Raw genomic sequence first — 19,075 nt, 5'->3', positions numbered from 1 at the left:
CTCTCGCTCAACACCCACCATCTCCCAACGACACACCATTTGCCGAGGCACGGCATCTCCGACGGCACCAGCCGTCCGCAGCAAGTGACACGCCAGCGCGGCAGTGCTGCTCATTTCCCGGCCTCGATCATTACTCGAACTGCGAGGGACCACAGCGGCCTTCCTGCTACCATCCGTCGCCCGTCCTGGCACCGACAACACATAATTAAAGACGTTCAATATAGTTAATGATATGAAAATGGTGTGGAACATATGCAAAACCCGCCCTTATGCCCTCTCCCGGGGCCTGTTAGGACAATAAAGGGAAACTCTAATGAAGATAGCACGGACAATGCTCCAGACAGGTTACTTAATGTGAGGATGTGGTTCATAGAGGGAGCCATTGCACCCTGTTATTGTTGTCTAAAAAAAAGAGAAACAACGATAACAAAACGACCACCCCAACGCATTCATCCCCAAGTACGGTGATAGGCAATGCCAACTATAGTGTGTCTCGTTGCTCTCTAGGTGTCAGGTACTGGATAGGGTCGGGAGAGCAAGTTTGCTATAGTCGAGACCACAGAGGGGAAATGAATCCACCAAAACGTCAGCGGAAACACCGTGCATATAGTAAAGGAACTGCGCTCCATCGACGCATTTATTGCCGGACTACTTCTTGAATTCTTCGCGCAGTACTTGAACCGGCTCATACGGGTCGCTGAAGCCACATCTGCTCATGAAGTCGGTGAGGTGCACGTCGTAGTACATCCACGCAACCCGCTGCCGCACAAGTTTGCGGACGATGCTCTTCGCCTGCGCAGCGGGATGTTCGTGTCACTCACATTTTTCGGGCGCTACGGACTATGGGACTCACCTTTTGCCTGACTGTGATGGGATCGTCGTACAAGAGGACCTGTTTCTTCGTGCTGTTGCCGAAAGCCACCTTGACGTCCTTGATAGTAACCCGCCGTGATATGTCACCTTCGCAAGCCTGCAGCAGACGTCCTAGATTACGAACATTGCCTTGGTTAGGCGCCGTTGTCATATCACACGCGAAGAAAGCCAGTGATTCTGGACGTTGCCACTGCGGTATGTCGAACTTCAGCAGGATGCATCAGCGTGGCTCAGAAGACAACATATATATATATATATATATATATATATATATATATATATATATATATATATATATATATATAAACGAGAAGAAAGGGGGTTAACCGAGGGACCCGATATTTATTAGTCATATAATGAGAAGCCAACAAACACTGACACCAAGTACAACATAGGGGAAATTGCATGTGCTTAATAAATGAAATAAAGTAATGATAAATTATTGGAAATTAAAGTGGATGAAAAAACAACTTGCCGCAGGTGGGAACCGAACCCACAACCTTCGCATGTCGCGTGCGATGCTCTACCAATTGAGCTACCGCGGCGGCGTTTCCCCATCCACTTTCTTGGGTATTTATGTGTACTAGTAGAACCCTGGGAGTGTTAGCCAGCGCCCCCACACACAGACCTTGGCGGCGGACGTGGAACGTCTTTTTTGCCGCAGGCGTCACGAGAACGTGATCTTTTCGGGTGAAGGCAACTGGTCAATAAACCCACATATGTGAAAAGGCGAAGTCCGGTAGCGTACTACAACAGCTAGAGCTTCAAGTTTCAGACATCATGGTTCTCGAAGGTGAACAAGAAAAAAAAAAAAAGAGCAGACCCGGTGACGTTACATCTGCAGATTGAGTGCTTCTAAACAGGCAATCACAAATATTGCCCTTATGTCAAGAAGCAGGTATACGTCACACTGACAGTGAGATCACACGTTTTTTTTTAGTTTCATGCAACACAAGCCAGTAAACAACGGGAAGTATGCCATCGCATTTTTAGCTAACGCGCCAAGTTCGCATGAATCTTTCTTCCATGAAACTTAGGCCTAAAGTTATGGCTCGGCGCAGGACACGCCTTCATGTATTGGAACCTTCTCGAATGTCATTGCCGATAGTATAGCGAATGAATGTTGCTATAAAAGATTCAGTACAAGACGTGAATAGTGGAGCTCAATCTGGAACGTGATTTCACTGAGTACAATCACCCGCCTAATCACCCGTCTAATCAATGAGTAATCTAATCTAATCTAATCTAATCTAATCTAATCAATCTAATCGTAGATTTGGTCACACACCTAATCCGTACACAAGATTTGGACGACCGGTTATACATTCTGCTCGCTGCTATCGCTGTGCTTAAAGTGTGGCCTGTTTTTATGAGCACAGCTTTAGCCAATGCAGCGGAAAATTGCTGACACACGGTTTCGGCACAGCCTGGTTCTTCGCCTTTACTACAACGCGACAATAGGAAAGCTAGAGCGCTATTATCCCCCGTCGCAGTGTGTATGCCACCGGAGGGTGCTTTCGGCGCCATGGAGACAAACTTGACTGCATGGCACGTCTTTTCATCCGTACTGTGCCATTCCTTGTAGCAGTCACCACTCTTTGTCAGACGCACTCGCAGTATTTTTTACTAGTTTACGCGAAGCATGAGGCTCCCTGCATTGAATCTCACCTTTCGCAATATGACGGAACAGCAACGAAGTGTGAGCTTCTATATCGATGATTAGTTAATGGTGTTCTACATTATTTCGCATAATATTTGCCACGTAGCAAGACAGAGAATCCGCGTTGGTGTTCTTTGTAGCTTCGTGCTGCATACGGGTGGATGTGAATTTTTTCTTTCATGAACCTTCATCTGCCTTGAGGAATTTCGCAGAACTGGTTTGTCGTATTCAAAGACCATGGCAAAGGCGTCGGTAGCAACGATCATTAACACGAAGTGGCACTTCTTTTCTGAATTACAATGATGCAGAGCGCTTCTAATAAATTGTGGTTGAACAAGGCGTCACCACATGGCGCTATCAATGATGCTGCTGCCGGTCGCATTTCCGCATGTTCCAGCATTCCGTAATTGGTGACAGTATAGCGTCTGGATGATCTCCATAGTCGAACGCTCATTTAGCGCAGGCGGTCCGCCATAACCATACCGAATGATGTGCTTAGATCACTCTAAAAGTTACTGCTCCATACCATGTCCAGATGTGCAAGCGTGGCTCCGATGCAGGGCTTGAACATGATTTGGTCGAGCGAGCCATCGACCTCGTCGTCGAAAGTGTAGAGCAAAGCGCCCATCTCGATGGAGACGCCCGCTATGGTGTGGTCCGAAATGTAGCGGCCTTTCTCTGAAACCAGCTCGAGGTTGCGCACCTGCGATAAGCCGTATGAAGCCATGTTAGAAAGGCAGCTTCCACAATGACTGTGCAACAAAGCGTATGAGCAGTGAAGTTTTCTGCGAACATCATTCGCGAGCACCGAAATGTCGTTAAGCTATGCGAACTTCTCAGCGTTGTCTTATGCTCGTAGTACAACTAAAAAAGTTCAGCGAACACCTCCCCCTCCCCTCTCCTTATTAGGAATAACAACGCTCATTTATTCTTTACCTCCTTAGTGTCGAACTGTAGTTCAAATTCAATCGAAGGCCTTATTCGAACCACCATTTCACCGAATTCGAACCTAGACAAGAATGTATCTTCATGAACGCTTCTGAAAGAGAACCTGAACTGAAAAAAGAAAAGTTATGATGACTTGTTCTTTTCAATATGGTTGAAGCAAGCAGGGTGCTTTGGAGTGCATAAATATATTAGCTGAAACAAATCAGCTCTGTTTACGGAGTCTTAATGCCTCAGTAAGAGCAGTTTACCACTTCCCAAGTCAGTGGCAAAAGCAAATTCAGACAGATGTTGCAATGTTCCCGTAAGCAACTTGTTGCAATTAACCAACGTGGCTGCGATAAAAAAACAAAAAACGGGAACACACTGTATCGTGTGAAAGAAGAGCAGTCGTTTATTCCCGTTATATGCAATAATTAACACTGTGTTAACATAGTTGAAGCATCAACATGCTTGTCCAAACTGGCAATGACCGGTCACTTAGCAGCAGACTAATTGCACAGAAATTTTATACAGGGTGTCCCAAGTCTCATGCACAAATATTCAAAGACATTCAAATGCCACGTAGCTCGAAAGAGCCAAACTAATGTGGTTCGCCGTCGTATGGAAACACCCAGAATATCTATTGCGTTTATTCTAATCCCATTATTAGTCCTAATTAATTAATCAACATCTCAAACAATATAATTAGATGACAAGCGACAAGAAAAACACTGTAGAAGAACATGAAAACCTCCCGATACAGCTTTCTCTTGCCCCAATACGTGCTACATTAAAGTGTTTTTCCGAGCGTGAAAGAAGCCCACGAACACACTCAAAAGTGCGCGCGACATGGCGCTCGAGGGCCATAGCGCGTATTCGTGGGCTTCTTTCACGCTCGATAAAAAATAGCTTATGGGGTGTTACGCGCCAAAACCACGATTTGATTATGAGCCACGCCGTAGTTGGGGACTCTGGAAACTTGGACCACCTGGGGTTCTTTAACGTGCACCTAAATTTAAGTACATGGGTGTTTTCGCCTTTCGCACCTTTCACGCTCGGAAAAAATGCTTTTATGTAGGACATTTTTTTAACAGATAGCTATATCGGGAGTTTTTCGTGTCGCTCTACAATTTTGTGATTGACACTTTTCATCTAATTATATTACTTGAGAAGCTGCTTAAATACTCAGGATTAATTATGTAATTAGGCGGAAGGCAAGAATACTCTGAGTCTCTCCAAGTGACGGCAAACACCGCTACCTTGGTTCTGTCCAGCTACATGGCATTTTTCATATTTCTTACATCTTGATGTATGATAATTGGGACACTCTGGTCTGCCCAAGAAGGCAGACCAGCTGACTAGAGCGATCCCAGACGCATTCTAGATACACAGTAGAAGCAGATTATTCAGACAGAACCCATCCAAGGTGGCTACCCAAGTTTCTGAATCGCCTAAGGGCGTCACGTGCGAGTAATCGAGCCACGCTCCTGCCTCGCGCTTTCCTTCGGACACACTGCGCCTTCTGGCGGTGCCGTTGCGAAGCACGCGCATACCCAGTGGCACACGCACACGTTAGCGCCAAAGAGGTTCGTTGAAGTCAGCGCTGAAGACGACGCTAACCCGAAAGCGGAACGGCATGTACGTTTGGACAAAGGGGCGAAATGAAAAAAAAGTTAAAAAAAAGGCGCCCAGTGCACCGTTCTTCAGGTCCAAGGTAAAAATAACCACAGTTGGTCAAAGCTAACCTGAAGTCCTCCACTGGGGTGGGCGTCGTAATAAATGTAAAAACCCAGAAATATTTTTTTTGCCACCTTAAATTTATTTAGAACATCAGACAAAAGAAAACCGCACCTGAGTGCGCATGCCATTAGGTTACCTGGAATTGATCAGCATGTATTTTCGTTTCCACTCGTTTACAGAGAGATAGAACGTTCTAATACACAGTTGTCATGCCACCTTTGCATATGGAAGGCCATTGTCTGTTTATCGTTTTGCGCTTATTTCAAATATGTATCCGCTTCAGCTCAGCCAGCTTTCTACCTTATTAGGTTCAATGAAGCGCGTCACTTAACCAAGGGCACACACCCTTTCGAACGGCCAACATTTTAAGCTGCACAAGGTTCTGGTTCTGCCCAAGTTTTTGGCGAGATAGCTAGACAGCCACTAAGGAAACCAGTGCCATATAAGGTAAACCTATCCCATGGCGAAACGATTCCAATGCTCTGACGTCAAATTTACGCAACCGATGACGAAAGCTTCGGGCGGCGACCGCAGCATTGTTTGAACAGCCCAACCAAATGCTTTCCTCATTTATATGAAGTCACCTTCGTTTGCTTTGACAGAAAATAGCTTTTCTATCCTTCACCTGTTCTTATTATCTATTCGGCTGACATGAGGTGACAAGCGCGCCGGTGTGCAGGGAGTTTTGATGAGCTCGAGATCTGAGTCGGTAAACGAGAGGGTGTTAGGCATGGGACAACCAAGCACTGTTTACTTACCCCTAAATAAGTTAACATGTTTACTTTGCTGAGTATGTATGGATGTTTGTCTTGACGCTGTGTCTCTAATGGGTCGATTTTCACTAGAGATTTCCGTCTATAATGTTCATATACAGTATGTCGAGGTGCTCTTGACCAGACGTCCATCCTGTGACACTTTATATGGGAAAGTCACGCCAGTTCTCCCAATGTATATGGCATGACAGGTTTTCGGGCATTTTCAAAGGAGGGTTGTTTTGCGTAGTGTAGAGCCGTTCACTATTTATTGTTAAGCGTTCGCTTTTACTGAGCGTCGTCTACCCTGGGGGCTCTATACCACACATGGGGATATTAATAATGATGTTCTTATCAGAAATATCCGCTAATCAGTCGTGACGCCAACAAGCCACTACGAATTGGCGACTATGAACTGCGACTGCAGAAAGCGACTACGAACAGTGTCAAGCTTTGCCGTGCTCATGGACTGGGCAAGGCCACGTTCCTGATTGGTTGAAAAAGCAGCTACGGCTTTTCTGATTGACAAATTAACAAAATGGCGGAATTTGACATGAGTGATTTCGCCGTGTCAAGGATAGCGAAATAGCTGGAGGAACGTTTGTAGCTACGTAGAGCTCTAGGTATATTCAAGCTGCCGTAGTCTGCATGGTGTTTAAAGAATGGGGTATCTGAAATGCCATGCATGACACCAAAGATCAATTGCTCCGGGTCTGTTTATAAAGCTTAGGAGGCTTGCGACGATGATTGTCGCCTATTTCACACTTGCTTGAATACAAGAAATTCTTTTAATGCGTAAGAATTCTACAGCTACCAATTGTTTTAATGCGTAAGAATTCTACAGCTACTTTCCTCGGAAATATATCAGCCCGTCCGTCTCTCTGTCTGTAGCGGGTGACACGATGCATTCTATAGGTATTCATGGGGCTGTACGGCGTTATATATGTGAATGCTTTATGACTACATATGACTACTGAGATTTATGATTATGACTATATAGAGTGTGTACTGAAGCATAATTAAGAGTAAATAAGGTTGAAACTAAGGCTAAATAAAACTTCTTAAGATTAGGGGCGCGTAAAGTAGCCTAATGGGAATTTAAAAAATTTCTAAGTGTAATCAACAATATTCAGAGTAAGTTATTACGCCTAATCAAGCCTATGTAAGAGTGCTTAAGAATATTTTGCTTAGCTTATTTTCAATTGAGTGGCATTAAACTGAATAAGGCTAACCAGGTTTAACCAAGGGAAATCAAGATGACCTTAGCCTAGTATAAGAAGTGTTCTGATTACACTACTTAAGCACAGTCATGGTTGATAAGGATATCGAACAATTTTCATAAAAGAATATTTACATATAATTCAGATCAATTCTAATTACAATAATTCCGCCCACTAAATATGATTCCGACTAATAGGTTCCCCAATTATGTGATTGCCATGGGTCATCTCAATCCTTCAATGAAATTGCGTCATCCATGACACAGGGAGCCATGATGTGTGTGACAAAAGTGGAAAAAGGCCACATCGCTGAGTCTACTATATGAAATCTTGTACCAGCTGCAAGCGTGGCTGCGGCTTAGCATGTTAGAGCATAGTTCTTAGACGGCCGTTCCCGTGTCGAGCGTCGGAGTAACCCAGTGAACGAGCACAGAGAAGAATGAAGGAGCGAACCTGGGTGTGGGGAATGAAATACATTGGGAGCAAAGTGGCGGATGAGGGTAAGGCGCAAGCTTGAGAAGAAAAAACGTAGTGCGGCCACGACAGCTACGAGATGGCGCCAGAGTAGCGCCCGTAGTGTGGGAGGTCTGTCTGCGGTGGCGGCTACCGCGAATCGCGCCCGCGCGTTAGCCATGCGCTGGCGATCGCGATCTCCAGATGAGCGAGGCGGCGGCGCCACACTTTGCTCCGTTAACAGCGTGCCACGTGATTGCTCGTGTCAGCCAATATACCGCGAAATGAAAACAGGTATAGAGCTGCCATCAAATTTCGCATTAAGAAGGGTCGCAATCGTCGGTGATTCTTTTTATAGAAATGATTTGGAGTACGTCGCGCTAGCAGGTAATATACGCAGCCTGCAAGCCATGCAGTTGCTGTTTACCAGTGTAAAGTGTGGCATCACAGGAAGTGTTGGTCATCGCCCCCTGAACTCGAGTGCTAACGAATTTATAACAATGATATTAATTTTCGAAGTGTCCGTCGAAATGAATTAGGGTTCCAGTTACCTTTGTGCTTCAATGCATGAAACAGCGGCTTCGTAAAAAAATAGTTGGGACGCCATAGCATGTCGTCTGACGCTTTGAAAATTAATATCGAGGAAATGGTGCTGTCGAGAGAGTTTGTTCCCAGTGGATACGCCACGCGAGCTCAGCGGTTATAATTCGTAGGTGTAAATATTTGGCGCGAAGTAACTAATCAAGAAGTAAATCAAGAAATACGTTAATTTATCAATTAAACATTTTGATTTCTCATGGAAGTAATGGCCACCTCACTGAGTAATTTGGATCAAGGGTTAGAATTGTGCTATCTACCATAGACAATGTTTAACAAATTTGGTGCGGCTAAAAAAAAACCGTATAAGTATTGAGATCGAAACGATGCAAACTGTTACAGACGATTTTCGGTGCACCGTATAATTATTAGTGTTTAAAAATAATTTTATTACAATTCAGTAAGTTTCTAAGTGAAAATAACCTAATATTACCTGAGAAATATGGCTTCGCAGCAAACATGTCGACCTCTAAAGCCTTAATAACCTTGGCATAACACATTGCCAGTGCTTATCATAACAGTAAATTGCAATAGTTGTTTACTTAGATATCGAAAAGCCCTTCACTAAAGCTGGCCAGTGCATATTATTGAAGAAATTGAATCGTATGGCGTATTTAGCAACACCCTTCAATTCCTTACAAGCTACCTGTCATTGCGGAAGAAGAAAGTGTCCTTTGAAAGCATCCACTCTTCATAATACAGCGTGTCCCAAAGATCAGCGTGGGGAGCAATTTCGCTTTTATTTTCTATTTATTCAAACGACCTACCCAAAACTCCGCGCACCTCTAATGTACTAAAATATGCAGATGATGCAACTCACGTATAGTTGGTTAATTCGCTTCCGCAACTACAAGATAATACTACCTCCGAGTGACATGCTGTCTCTAGCTAGTTCTCGCAAAACGACCTAACAATAAATGTAAAAAAAAGAACTCTAATTCTTAATTCCGGGAGAAATATATAGAAATCATTTCTGCTGCTGCTAAATTGCGCTCATGCACGTGGTCGCCGGATTGAAGCGGTATGTGCATTGAAGTCTCTAGAAGTCATTTTCGATGAATACCTGAACTGGAATAAACAAACAGGCAGCGTCTGTAAAAATACCTTCCGCTTGTTTAACTTCATACAAATCGCGGTCATACTTTGCTTGCAGTGTACTGAGAGTGCTGTATTTTTCATTGTTCTACAGCCACATTCCCCATTGCGCAGAGTCGTGGGTTTTTATACACGCTTCCTACTTATCACCACTACGTTTTCTACAAAACCGAGCTCTACGTATAATCGCGTTTACACCGCTCACTCATCCTGCTGTCTGTGGTATTTGTTTACTTGTGTCCTCGTCTTTTTCGCACTGTTTCACCTCAGTACTAAGTATGAACCAACTAGCCCTCATCAAGATCTTACTATTGATAAGGAGTTACGTATTCACTGTTCTGTGCAAAAAGTAGAAAACTTTTTTGGTAGATAACATAACCATAGTCCACTTCCTTCTAGCGTGTTCATGTCAGCACTTTGCTATGCGAGATAAGAATCACATGTTAACTGCAATTTACCGATGTGACGCATTACCACAACACCATCAAATTGAACACGTCTGTGGCCCTATAGGGCCAGAGACATGATCCATTTTATGGTGTTTAAGTTTGGAAAGAATTACCACTTACATTAAAAAATGCCAGAAACTTCAAATTGTAATCTAAGCTGTTTTACGTAAATAAACGAAATATTCTCGAGTGACCTGCCAGAAAGCTTACAGGCAGTTGTATATGAAAATGTTCAATTTTCACGACCAATTGATTTGTATATCGAACTATTCAATTTTTACGTATCCCACGTTTCTTTTCATATTTAAGTTCGTTCCGGTAACCTATGAGTAGATATAGTTAGCTATGAACCGCGAAATAGCTTCATGAATATAATTTTTTTATTGTGTACACGTTTTATACGTCCCACCAACAAAGCTCCTTGATGGATGATTCATTAGTTGGGTGACTAAATCAATTATTGGTTGCATGAGTGCAAGCTATGCGGCTTGAAATAATGCATACGCATTATCCGAGAAGTCCCACTGGTGAGTTTCGGCAGTGATTTTTTTTTATTAGGAACGCATTCGATTGCTCACTATGTCTTACTGAAGAAAAAGCTGCGATTTCACCAGCGATCTTGTTTATAAGTTTTAAAGCTACGAAAATATCGCTGCGTGTTTGTTTCACCAGCAATAAACGTTTCATTTCTCCTGGTGAAAATTGCTTGCGCATTACACTCGAAAGCACCTTAAAAACTAGTGAATGTGGCAGTCAAAGTCAAGTTCATTGAACCCCTTTGTAAACAGCAGAAATTACATGTCTGCACCTCTTTTCGTTGCAGAAGAAGCTGGGTCAATTTGAGATTCAGCGAGAAATTTCTTGCACAACGTGGCACGAGAGTCACACTAGGCAACGACACACCAACGTACCATGCTCGGGAAGCGTGCGTCGGTGGAAATGAGTGTTGTCGGTGGAATGACCACGCAGCTGGCGATGTCGTAATACCAGGCGTCGGTGGAGGAGATGGCAATCACAGTGTCGGCCCCGGAATTATAAGCTCCGGCCTTCTCGATTGCGTTCTGGTACGCGTCAAACGCGTCCACGCTGTCGTAGTTGAGGCCACCGATGGCGATGACCGTTCTCCTGGTTTTGTCGGCTCCTTGGATGCCCCTGAGTTGCTGAACATAAACGGCCGAGCGATTTGCACCCGGAGCCGAAAACGGCGCAGCGCACTGACAGACCGGCCGAGCGTGCTGCTGCTGCTGCTTTTGAGCGGCCAGCTTGAAGCGACATCGAACCGATAACTTCGGCCGATTGATTTCGAGCGCTCAGAAGTGGTCTGAAGTGCGGCTACGTGTTTGGCTGGCTAAATGCGGATCGCTTGTAGTACGTTCACCCGGTTTCGCCCCTCCCATCGGCTCGAGCTGACAGTGCTCACAGGTGTCCGGAAATATAACAACCAGCATGGTTTTAGGAATGGCCTCTCATGCGAGGCACAGTTACTTGAGTTCACAACAGATATGCGCACTAACTTTAGGTATAAGTTACAAATTTATTACTTTTTTCTAGATTTTTCGAAGGCATTTGACCGCGTCGAAGACTCGCGTAATGTCAGAACTCTCCGAACTCAAGTGGCACGGGCTTACCTAGTCATGGCGCCGTAACTTTCTGCCTAATCTTCAACAGTGCACTATTGAAAATAACTACTCTTCTTTCGTAACAGACGCGTCTTCTGGTGTACCACAGGGTGGCGTCTCGGTCCGCTGCTTTTACCGCACCTTGTGTCCTCTACTACTAATAATAGCCGCCGTCGACAGCTTGATTTATTGCCCAATTAAAAGTTCAGTTGATCCTCTGGTTCTTCAGCTAGCCATTTAATGAATTATGAGCTGGTGCAATAAATGGGTAAGGATTTTATGTAGCTCATTATGCCAAGAAACGTCGTTCACCGGGAAGCCGACAACTTCCCCGTATACTTAACATATAAATAATTACGCTGTTGCAATGGCTACACAATGTAAGTATCTAGGAGTTCTATTCTCATCGAATCATTCTTGGTCAGAGCACATAACATTAATTTCAGCTAACGCCTCCCAATCGCTGGGATGCTTGCGACCAAACTTAAGAAATACCCCTTGTAATTTTCGCCCGAAACCTTATCTAACACTAGTTCGTCCCCGACTCGAGTACGCTTCTCCCATTTAGTCCATCGCAAATATACTTAATTGAAATGCTCAAATGAATCCAGAACTGGTCAAGCCTGCTCATCTCACGCGATCACAGCTGCCAACCCAGTGCAACAAAAAAGGAAACTTTCATTACAATCCTTGAACACTTTCCGAGATATTGCCCTTTTAAGTTTCACAAATCCATTCACTCCGCTCTAACACCAGTATGCTTGAAAGGACCCTAATCCACGTCACCCAAGCTTCATAATAATTTCGTCTGTGAACGCATTTAAGAATGTACACATTCCGTCAAGTTTTAGAATTCTCTCCCGGATACCATCGCATGCCTGTCCAACTGCGATTCATTCCATGACGCCCGGACAGACTATACAACTAATAAAATGTGAGATTTTACGGTTGTCGCACCATGCTTTCTTGTATTTGCACTATATTTTGTACCTCGTAGTCGCGCTATTACCGTTATATCGCTATGCTGTGTTAGTACCGTTGTTAATGCTCTATAACACTCTGGTCTTGGTAATTACGCGAGTGGATTGAAAATACTCGGTGTGAACTGGTCCTGGTTACTATTTTTTTACTATTCATCCGTAAGTAATTTTTCGCACCTCGGTTGTTGCTATAGTTGCGTTATGTATTCTACTGTTCTATGTATGTCATATATTCTATGTATTTTAAGTATTATCTATGTATTTTTTATGCAATACCCCCTTACAAAATGCCTCAATTGGAGACATTGTGCAAGGTATCTTTAAATAAATAATAATTAAATAAATATGAACAAGCTATGGTCAGATAACGACTGATTTCTCGGCGGCACACTTTAACTACAGTTCACCCTCACTTCTTGCTATTCGTCATGTCAGCAAAAGTAAATTCAGCCATAGCTTACTGGTATCTTAGTCTAAGGAACGTATTACCACCGATTTGTAAAATTACTAAGATCAGATGTTTGCGTTGACGCTATTAGGCCTACAATGCTAGCAGAGGCAAAAGCGTTATAACTTGAATCTACGAGATGACCCCGCCGCATCTGGCGTTTTTCATCCTATGGTGATATGAAACACACTAAAAGCGCAATTGTCACAGCATCGATAATTCCTTTCTTCGCTCCAGTGGAGTAGACCTTAAGTGAAAAGGTCGATCGCACGGCATATCTGCCGCAGTTCCCGGCGAGATGCGGCATGTGTATCAGGGTAGGGTGTCCCACACAGCTGTAGCAATCAAATGGTATTGCTGTCCCTGCTTTGACCGTCATCTTACCGTGAAATGAAGAAACGCACAAAGGACGGTACTCTTGTCGCCCAAGCGCAGAAGTTGCTTCTGTCACTAGCGCCTTCGCGTTACGAGCAAGGGTGTCGAACGAGAGGCCTTGCCTTCAGCTTGAACCAAACGAGGCTCAGAATCAGGTTCTATGAACCAGTGGTCCAGTGGAACCGGCCGACGCTAACAAGTTAATAGTTTGACGCACTAAAGCGGTCCTACCTTGAGCAAATCCAAGGCACTCTGAACCATGTTGTTAAGGTCTTGCACTGCACCGATGACATTCAGGGAACCGTAGTGTACGATATTCTTCTTTTGAAGATCCTGCAGCGCTGACTTTGCATTCGCCACCAGCTTGCCGTCTGCCCCACTGCAATGAAAGCGAATGACAGGCGTTTCTTTAAAGAATTTACGCATACGAATGCACAGTAGAGCAGCATTTTGGGTGCGGAAATTTTTCGAGCAAATGATGAGCCTAGCCGGCGAAATCCATTTAATACTCCGCTGATCAATGCGAATGTGCAACAAATTCACGGCGTTACCAATTGGCGATGCAGCCGGACGGTGTGTGCAGGCGTGATCAGTGTAAGGCTGATAACTGCGGTATCTCAGTAGAAGGACGGTTGATCAATGTAAAGCCCCTCTGCAGAGACTTTCAGCACATGACCTCGTTTACCTGGACCTGATAATTCGGCGGCTCGACGCCGAGATCGCAATGATCAGAAGCTTCTCAGTACTTCCTCGAGAAACTCCAGCAGATGTCATTTTAGTAGTGGTCCTAACACATCTGCAAACATCCAAAGCCGAGTATTAGTGATGGCCAGTTAACTGCCACCACAGAAAGGGGCCACGTTAGTCACGCCATCCCATTCATCGACCGAAGTTGCTAACTGAGAGTGGTGCCTTTTCTTGGAGAACCTGCGGTGCAGTTTACCCAGACATGTACAAGGTCATTAAAAAAATTATGAATGAGATACTGAATATTACGCGAAAGAATGCTCCATAGTGTACAAAATGCTTTGATTTTGAAACAAGAAGAAATGAAACCGAGGGGCCAGATTTTTTTGTTAACTAAAATATAAGAAGCCAACAAACAAAGACACCAAGGAGAACATAGGGAAGAAATGCGTACTTACTGATGGCATTAAAGGAATGATAAATTAATGTCAGCAGCAAACATTAATGTAGTTGAATTTATCAACAACTCGGCAGCAAAGGTTGTTGATAAATTCGACTTCGCCTGCTTCTGCTAGCCGCCTTGTTAGCTCAGATGGTAGAGCGGCTGCACCTGAAAGGCGGTGGTCCCGGGTTCAAGTCCCGGACCAGGACAAATTTTTCCTCAACTCCGAAGCCTTCCTTTCGAGGAACCCGTATGGGTTTCCTTTGTAGCGCTTAGCCACGTTTGGGTGGATGTCTAATTTTCCCTTCATTAATTACGCCTCTACGCCTTGCGGATTTCCGCAGAACTGTAACGTCAAAGCCTGTATATACGTTTCTGTTACCATGAAGCAACGGTCACGGGGGTGTGGATTTCAAATACACCCATACCAAGGCACTACTGTTCTCCCTGTGGATAAAGAACTTCAAATACTAGCCTATGAGAAGTAGGAAATGTAATCATAGACGTTTACCGCGTCTGCGGGCCCTAGAAAGTATTGATTTAGAGAACACTTGCAAGATGGTCCAGAAGCGGGAGAAGAGCTATTTTGCTACCAAAAACTATAGTCAACATAATACCATAGGATATATCGTGCCCGTTCAATAACCACGCCTTTAGTAATACGCCTTACGTAAGAGTGCAAAATACCACAGAAATCTATTTAAGTTACTTTACGTATTAACATCTTTAGAAGCCAAGAACAAAGACACCACGGACAACATACGTGAAATTGCTTGTAAAAAGTAATTGAATTACAGAAAGGATAAATTAAATACGCAAGAAAGAGGACGCGGAAACGGCGCCGCGGTAGCTCTGTTGGTTAAAGCATCACGCCCGTAATACGAAGACGTGGGATCATGCCCCACGTGCGGCAAGTTGCTTTTTCCTCCATTTTCATGGCCAATAATTTACCATTTATTTAATTAAATTAGTAACTACAAGTAATTTCCCCTATGTCGTCCTTGGTGTCTTTGTCGGCTTCTAATGATATGATTATTAAACGTCGGGCGCCTCGGTTAGCCCCCTTTCTTCTCGTTGTACGTAATAGTGTTTTGTAATGTCTAACACCAAATTGGAAGCGCACTATGTAAAGTAGATTATCTTTAGTACACTATTTAAGGTAAGCACAAATCTGAGTTGACCTTTTCCCCCTTGCATCGTTGGGACAAGTCTTGCGTTCTTCCCTCCATGTTTCCTTTTTGTTCTCAACAGCGATGACAGACTCCGCAACAAGCACAGTTCTACAACAGATTCTGGCCACCCGACTGGCCGCAAATCGCAACACCCATTGTCTTGCAATACTAAAGGGACCCTGAAACGATTATGACGATTTTCTACAAACGTACTGAGTCGTTAGAGTAGGTCCTTCTGACCATTATTTGACGCGTCTGAGTGCTCCGCGTAAAGCGTGTAATTCATTACAAAGTTTTAAAATGCACGTCACTGCCGATCGCAGCAGACTGCGTGGAGGAATTTTAAACCGCCCCTACTCATATGACGCAAATCACCCATATGGCGTCAGTGGGGCGAGCTATCCGATTGGCTGACCAGGGCGTGTGATCGATAATTTTTCCAACTTTACGGCAAAGAAATGATGTTCGTAACAGTTGGAATGTTAGTTCATTTGTTTTCATGAAAAGAAAGTAACATAAATGGAATGCACAAGAACATTTTTTCAGTACACCTAAGCACTTCCAGCACACGGCAAGTGGTATCTGCTTGTGTTACAACCTGCACCGTTTTTGACGAGAGCTCCGCCGTCAGTGTCCGTCTGTCTTTTCGCGAGCGCTATGATTCGACTGGCGTTGTTGGCCGCAAACGTAGCGACTGGCAATATGTCAAGCTGCGACATCGTGTCCCTCTGCAAGCCAGTAGACGAGCGGACTGGCTGCAGCGCATCGGACTGCCGCTATCCGATGGGCGCCAGGATTTTCGCGATTGCGGCCGTCACTTTATACCGGAAGATTACTAACGCAATAGCGTTTCACGAGTCCGGTATTTGGGTAAACGCAAGCGCAAGGGGACAAAGCCTGGCCGTATCCGCTTGCGTGTCGCTTCATGTAAAGCCCCCCCACCCACGTTTCTGCCGACCAGCTGGCGCGTGGATGGAGGGGCTTTAGTTTCATGAGATGAACAGAAGCGCAAATGCGAATGGTCTGCACGGTGCAGTCACCTGGTGGCCTAGAGCCCAACCAGACACAGCAGCAGTAACAAAATGTATTCGTCTTTGCTGCTGGTGTTAAATTTTCACAGGAGTGTAATCGTTAACACGTTGTTTTTATAAATGTTTAAAATGTTTTACACTTGGTTAGATCAATATTAGCTCTTTCTTTGGCTGGTTAAGCTCTGTGCCACGGGTAGCTGGACCGTGGAGACCGATCAGGCAGGTCACGTACGTCTACACTAAAGTTCCTTCATCAGCTTGAGTTTATGCCTCCACCGTTCCGTCGAAACGTTCAGCCAGTGTGTGGTTACCGGAATACCAGACACGTTCGGCGCTGCGACAGAATGCTCGCAACGCACGCTGCTTCGATAGCTCTCGCTTGGGGTGGATGGCCAAGCGGCTAGCAGAGAGGTTTCGCTCGGGCGGGGGTAGGCTCCAAAACAACCGGAAGTGGACGATGTGACGTCGCGTCGTGACGCAGAACCAGTGAAGGCGGAGCTTAGCTCTGATCGCTCGGCGAACGAGTTGAGGAGGGAAAGCATGGCGAGGGAGGAGGGTAACTTGTAATCTTTTGTAGCTCCATTAATTCATAACGCTTCACTTAAATTGTGGTGCGAATGCTCTACTTAGGCTACCCTGCGCGCGTACAAAATTTGTCCGAACCACTTCAGGGGCCCTTTAATTACACAAACACTTCAGGCAAAATTTATCCGTCGCCTTGAGGTTTCGCATAAGACCTAAGTGAAATAAGACGCACGCTGCAAGTGGTGGGCAAGGTTTCTAGACTAGTGGATGTGAGGGTAAGTGTGAGGAGGTGAGCCAACCGAGAATAATTGTGGCTCGAAGTGCGCCAGCCTCCCGCGTGCCTAATGTTGCAGGCCACGTGATAGAGAGGGTGCAAGGGAAAGGGATTTCAGACCACGGTAACACGATCAATCGTGGGCTGTGGAGAACGGGAGGATAGGGAAGGGCGAGTGAATCTGAATGGCCGTATGCGCGGATGAGCGCCTCGCGGTTATCGCGCCCTATTCTGCAGGTCATCTGCGGTATTGCAAACGCAGGGGAAGCCGCGACGGCAGGTCGTTTAATGTTGGCTGTCTTGCCATGGGCTTAGCGCTGTAGCTCGTTTAATCTGCATATCCGGAGACACTAAATGCCAAAGGCAGCCGGAGGTGATCGCTCTGCGTGGCCGGCTCTTTTCGCCACGAAAACATTGGGAAAGCGCGTGTTCGCTGGAAGTAAATGAGCTCTGATCATGTTTTCCTGTGCGGACGTGACACCTTGTTTGTTATTTCTATTAGTGGACGAATGTTTAGTGTAATTTCTATGGCCGATAAAACTAAGACCTTCTTGTTGTTGCCCAATACCTTGCTATCACAATAAACCGTTTGCCTTTTGGGTGGAACAGCGACCTTTCAAATATGTGCATCTATGTATGACAACGGGTATTTAGGAGCACATCGTCGTGCGTATTACTGGGGCCGTATAACGCAAAACTACTCCAATATGTTTTTATTCCAATCTCCTGACGTCAAATTTTCGTAACAACCGACGCAAGCATCGAGCGGCCACCAGCAGGGTAGTCTGAACAAACCAATCAAATGCTCCCCTCGTTCATAGGAGGTCACTTTCGTTTGCTTGAAAAACGAATAGCATTGCCTGGACTGAGCGGCTTGTCTTATCTAATTGGCTCACAAGAGGCGAGGAGCATGCTCAAGTGGGGAGGGATTCGATGGGGCAGAGCCACTGCATTGAATATCGATAATCGGATAAAGAGGGTGGTGTCGGCGTCTGCGATAGCCCACCTTCTCTAGGTCCACGAGCCACCGCAAGCTAAGGCTCGTCGACAATCGCGACGGCATGCAACGGAAGCTTAAGAATGGCGCTAAAACGGATCCTCAGCAAAGAAGAGCTGGCAAAACGAGGTCGTAAACGTGCCGAAAGTTCTCAAAAACGTTACACGGCCACGCAAAAAGTTTCATAACACGCGAATAAACCCATGCTCTCCTGCAGTATGCAAAAAGTATGCATAATCGGTGTGTACACGTCATATCAGATGGGGAGCTATCGCGGCTTTCGTAGCGTCGCGTGGCAGACAGGTTAAGTGGGGGCGGTGGAAAAAAATTTTCGACATAGCACGGTGGGCTGATTGAAGAATTGGAATAGAAAAGTTTTGAATAGTTTTACGTTATAGCGCCCCAGGTGCACTTCAGCATACCCTTTAGACATAGTGTGGCCATAACGACTAGCGCATATGTGAAATAATGCCTCTGCTATTTCTTGCATTTTCTGTCGATTAACTCCCCTACAACAAGCTACTCTCGGCACGAAGTCCAGGACGATCGTTTCGGCACACTTGGCCACCGCGTAACGCCCTGGTAGCTGGCGCCAGTCACGCCTAACTGAGGGACTCCGATGGCGTCGGCTAGGGACCCTTGAGTGACGCTGGAATCCTAGCAGGGCCCCACCTCTAATACCGGTCCAGTTACATTGTCGGTACCAGTTCGGTACCGTGTATGGTATAATATTGGTACTAGAAACGTGAACTCTTGAAT

General features: G+C 45.1%; 1 protein-coding gene across 1 annotated transcript in view; it reads right to left on the bottom strand.

The window, feature by feature from the left end:
- Positions 1 to 605: 605 nt before the first annotated feature.
- The window catches only part of LOC135916831 (uncharacterized), a 39,702-nt gene continuing 21,232 nt past the window's right edge, over positions 606 to 19,075 (bottom strand). The window contains exons 9-13 of the mRNA XM_065450263.1: positions 13,420 to 13,567; positions 10,678 to 10,926; positions 3,060 to 3,236; positions 854 to 970; positions 606 to 792 (exon numbers count right to left, since the gene is read on the bottom strand). Of these exons, the coding sequence (XP_065306335.1) occupies positions 649 to 792; positions 854 to 970; positions 3,060 to 3,236; positions 10,678 to 10,926; positions 13,420 to 13,567 (835 nt within the window). The 3' untranslated portion in view covers positions 606 to 648. The remainder of the gene's footprint in view (positions 793 to 853; positions 971 to 3,059; positions 3,237 to 10,677; positions 10,927 to 13,419; positions 13,568 to 19,075) is intronic.

Source organism: Dermacentor albipictus, chromosome 7 (genome assembly GCF_038994185.2).
Source record: "Dermacentor albipictus isolate Rhodes 1998 colony chromosome 7, USDA_Dalb.pri_finalv2, whole genome shotgun sequence".
NCBI lineage: Eukaryota > Metazoa > Arthropoda > Arachnida > Ixodida > Ixodidae > Dermacentor > Dermacentor albipictus.
This window is presented reverse-complemented; position numbering and strand designations above follow the sequence as displayed.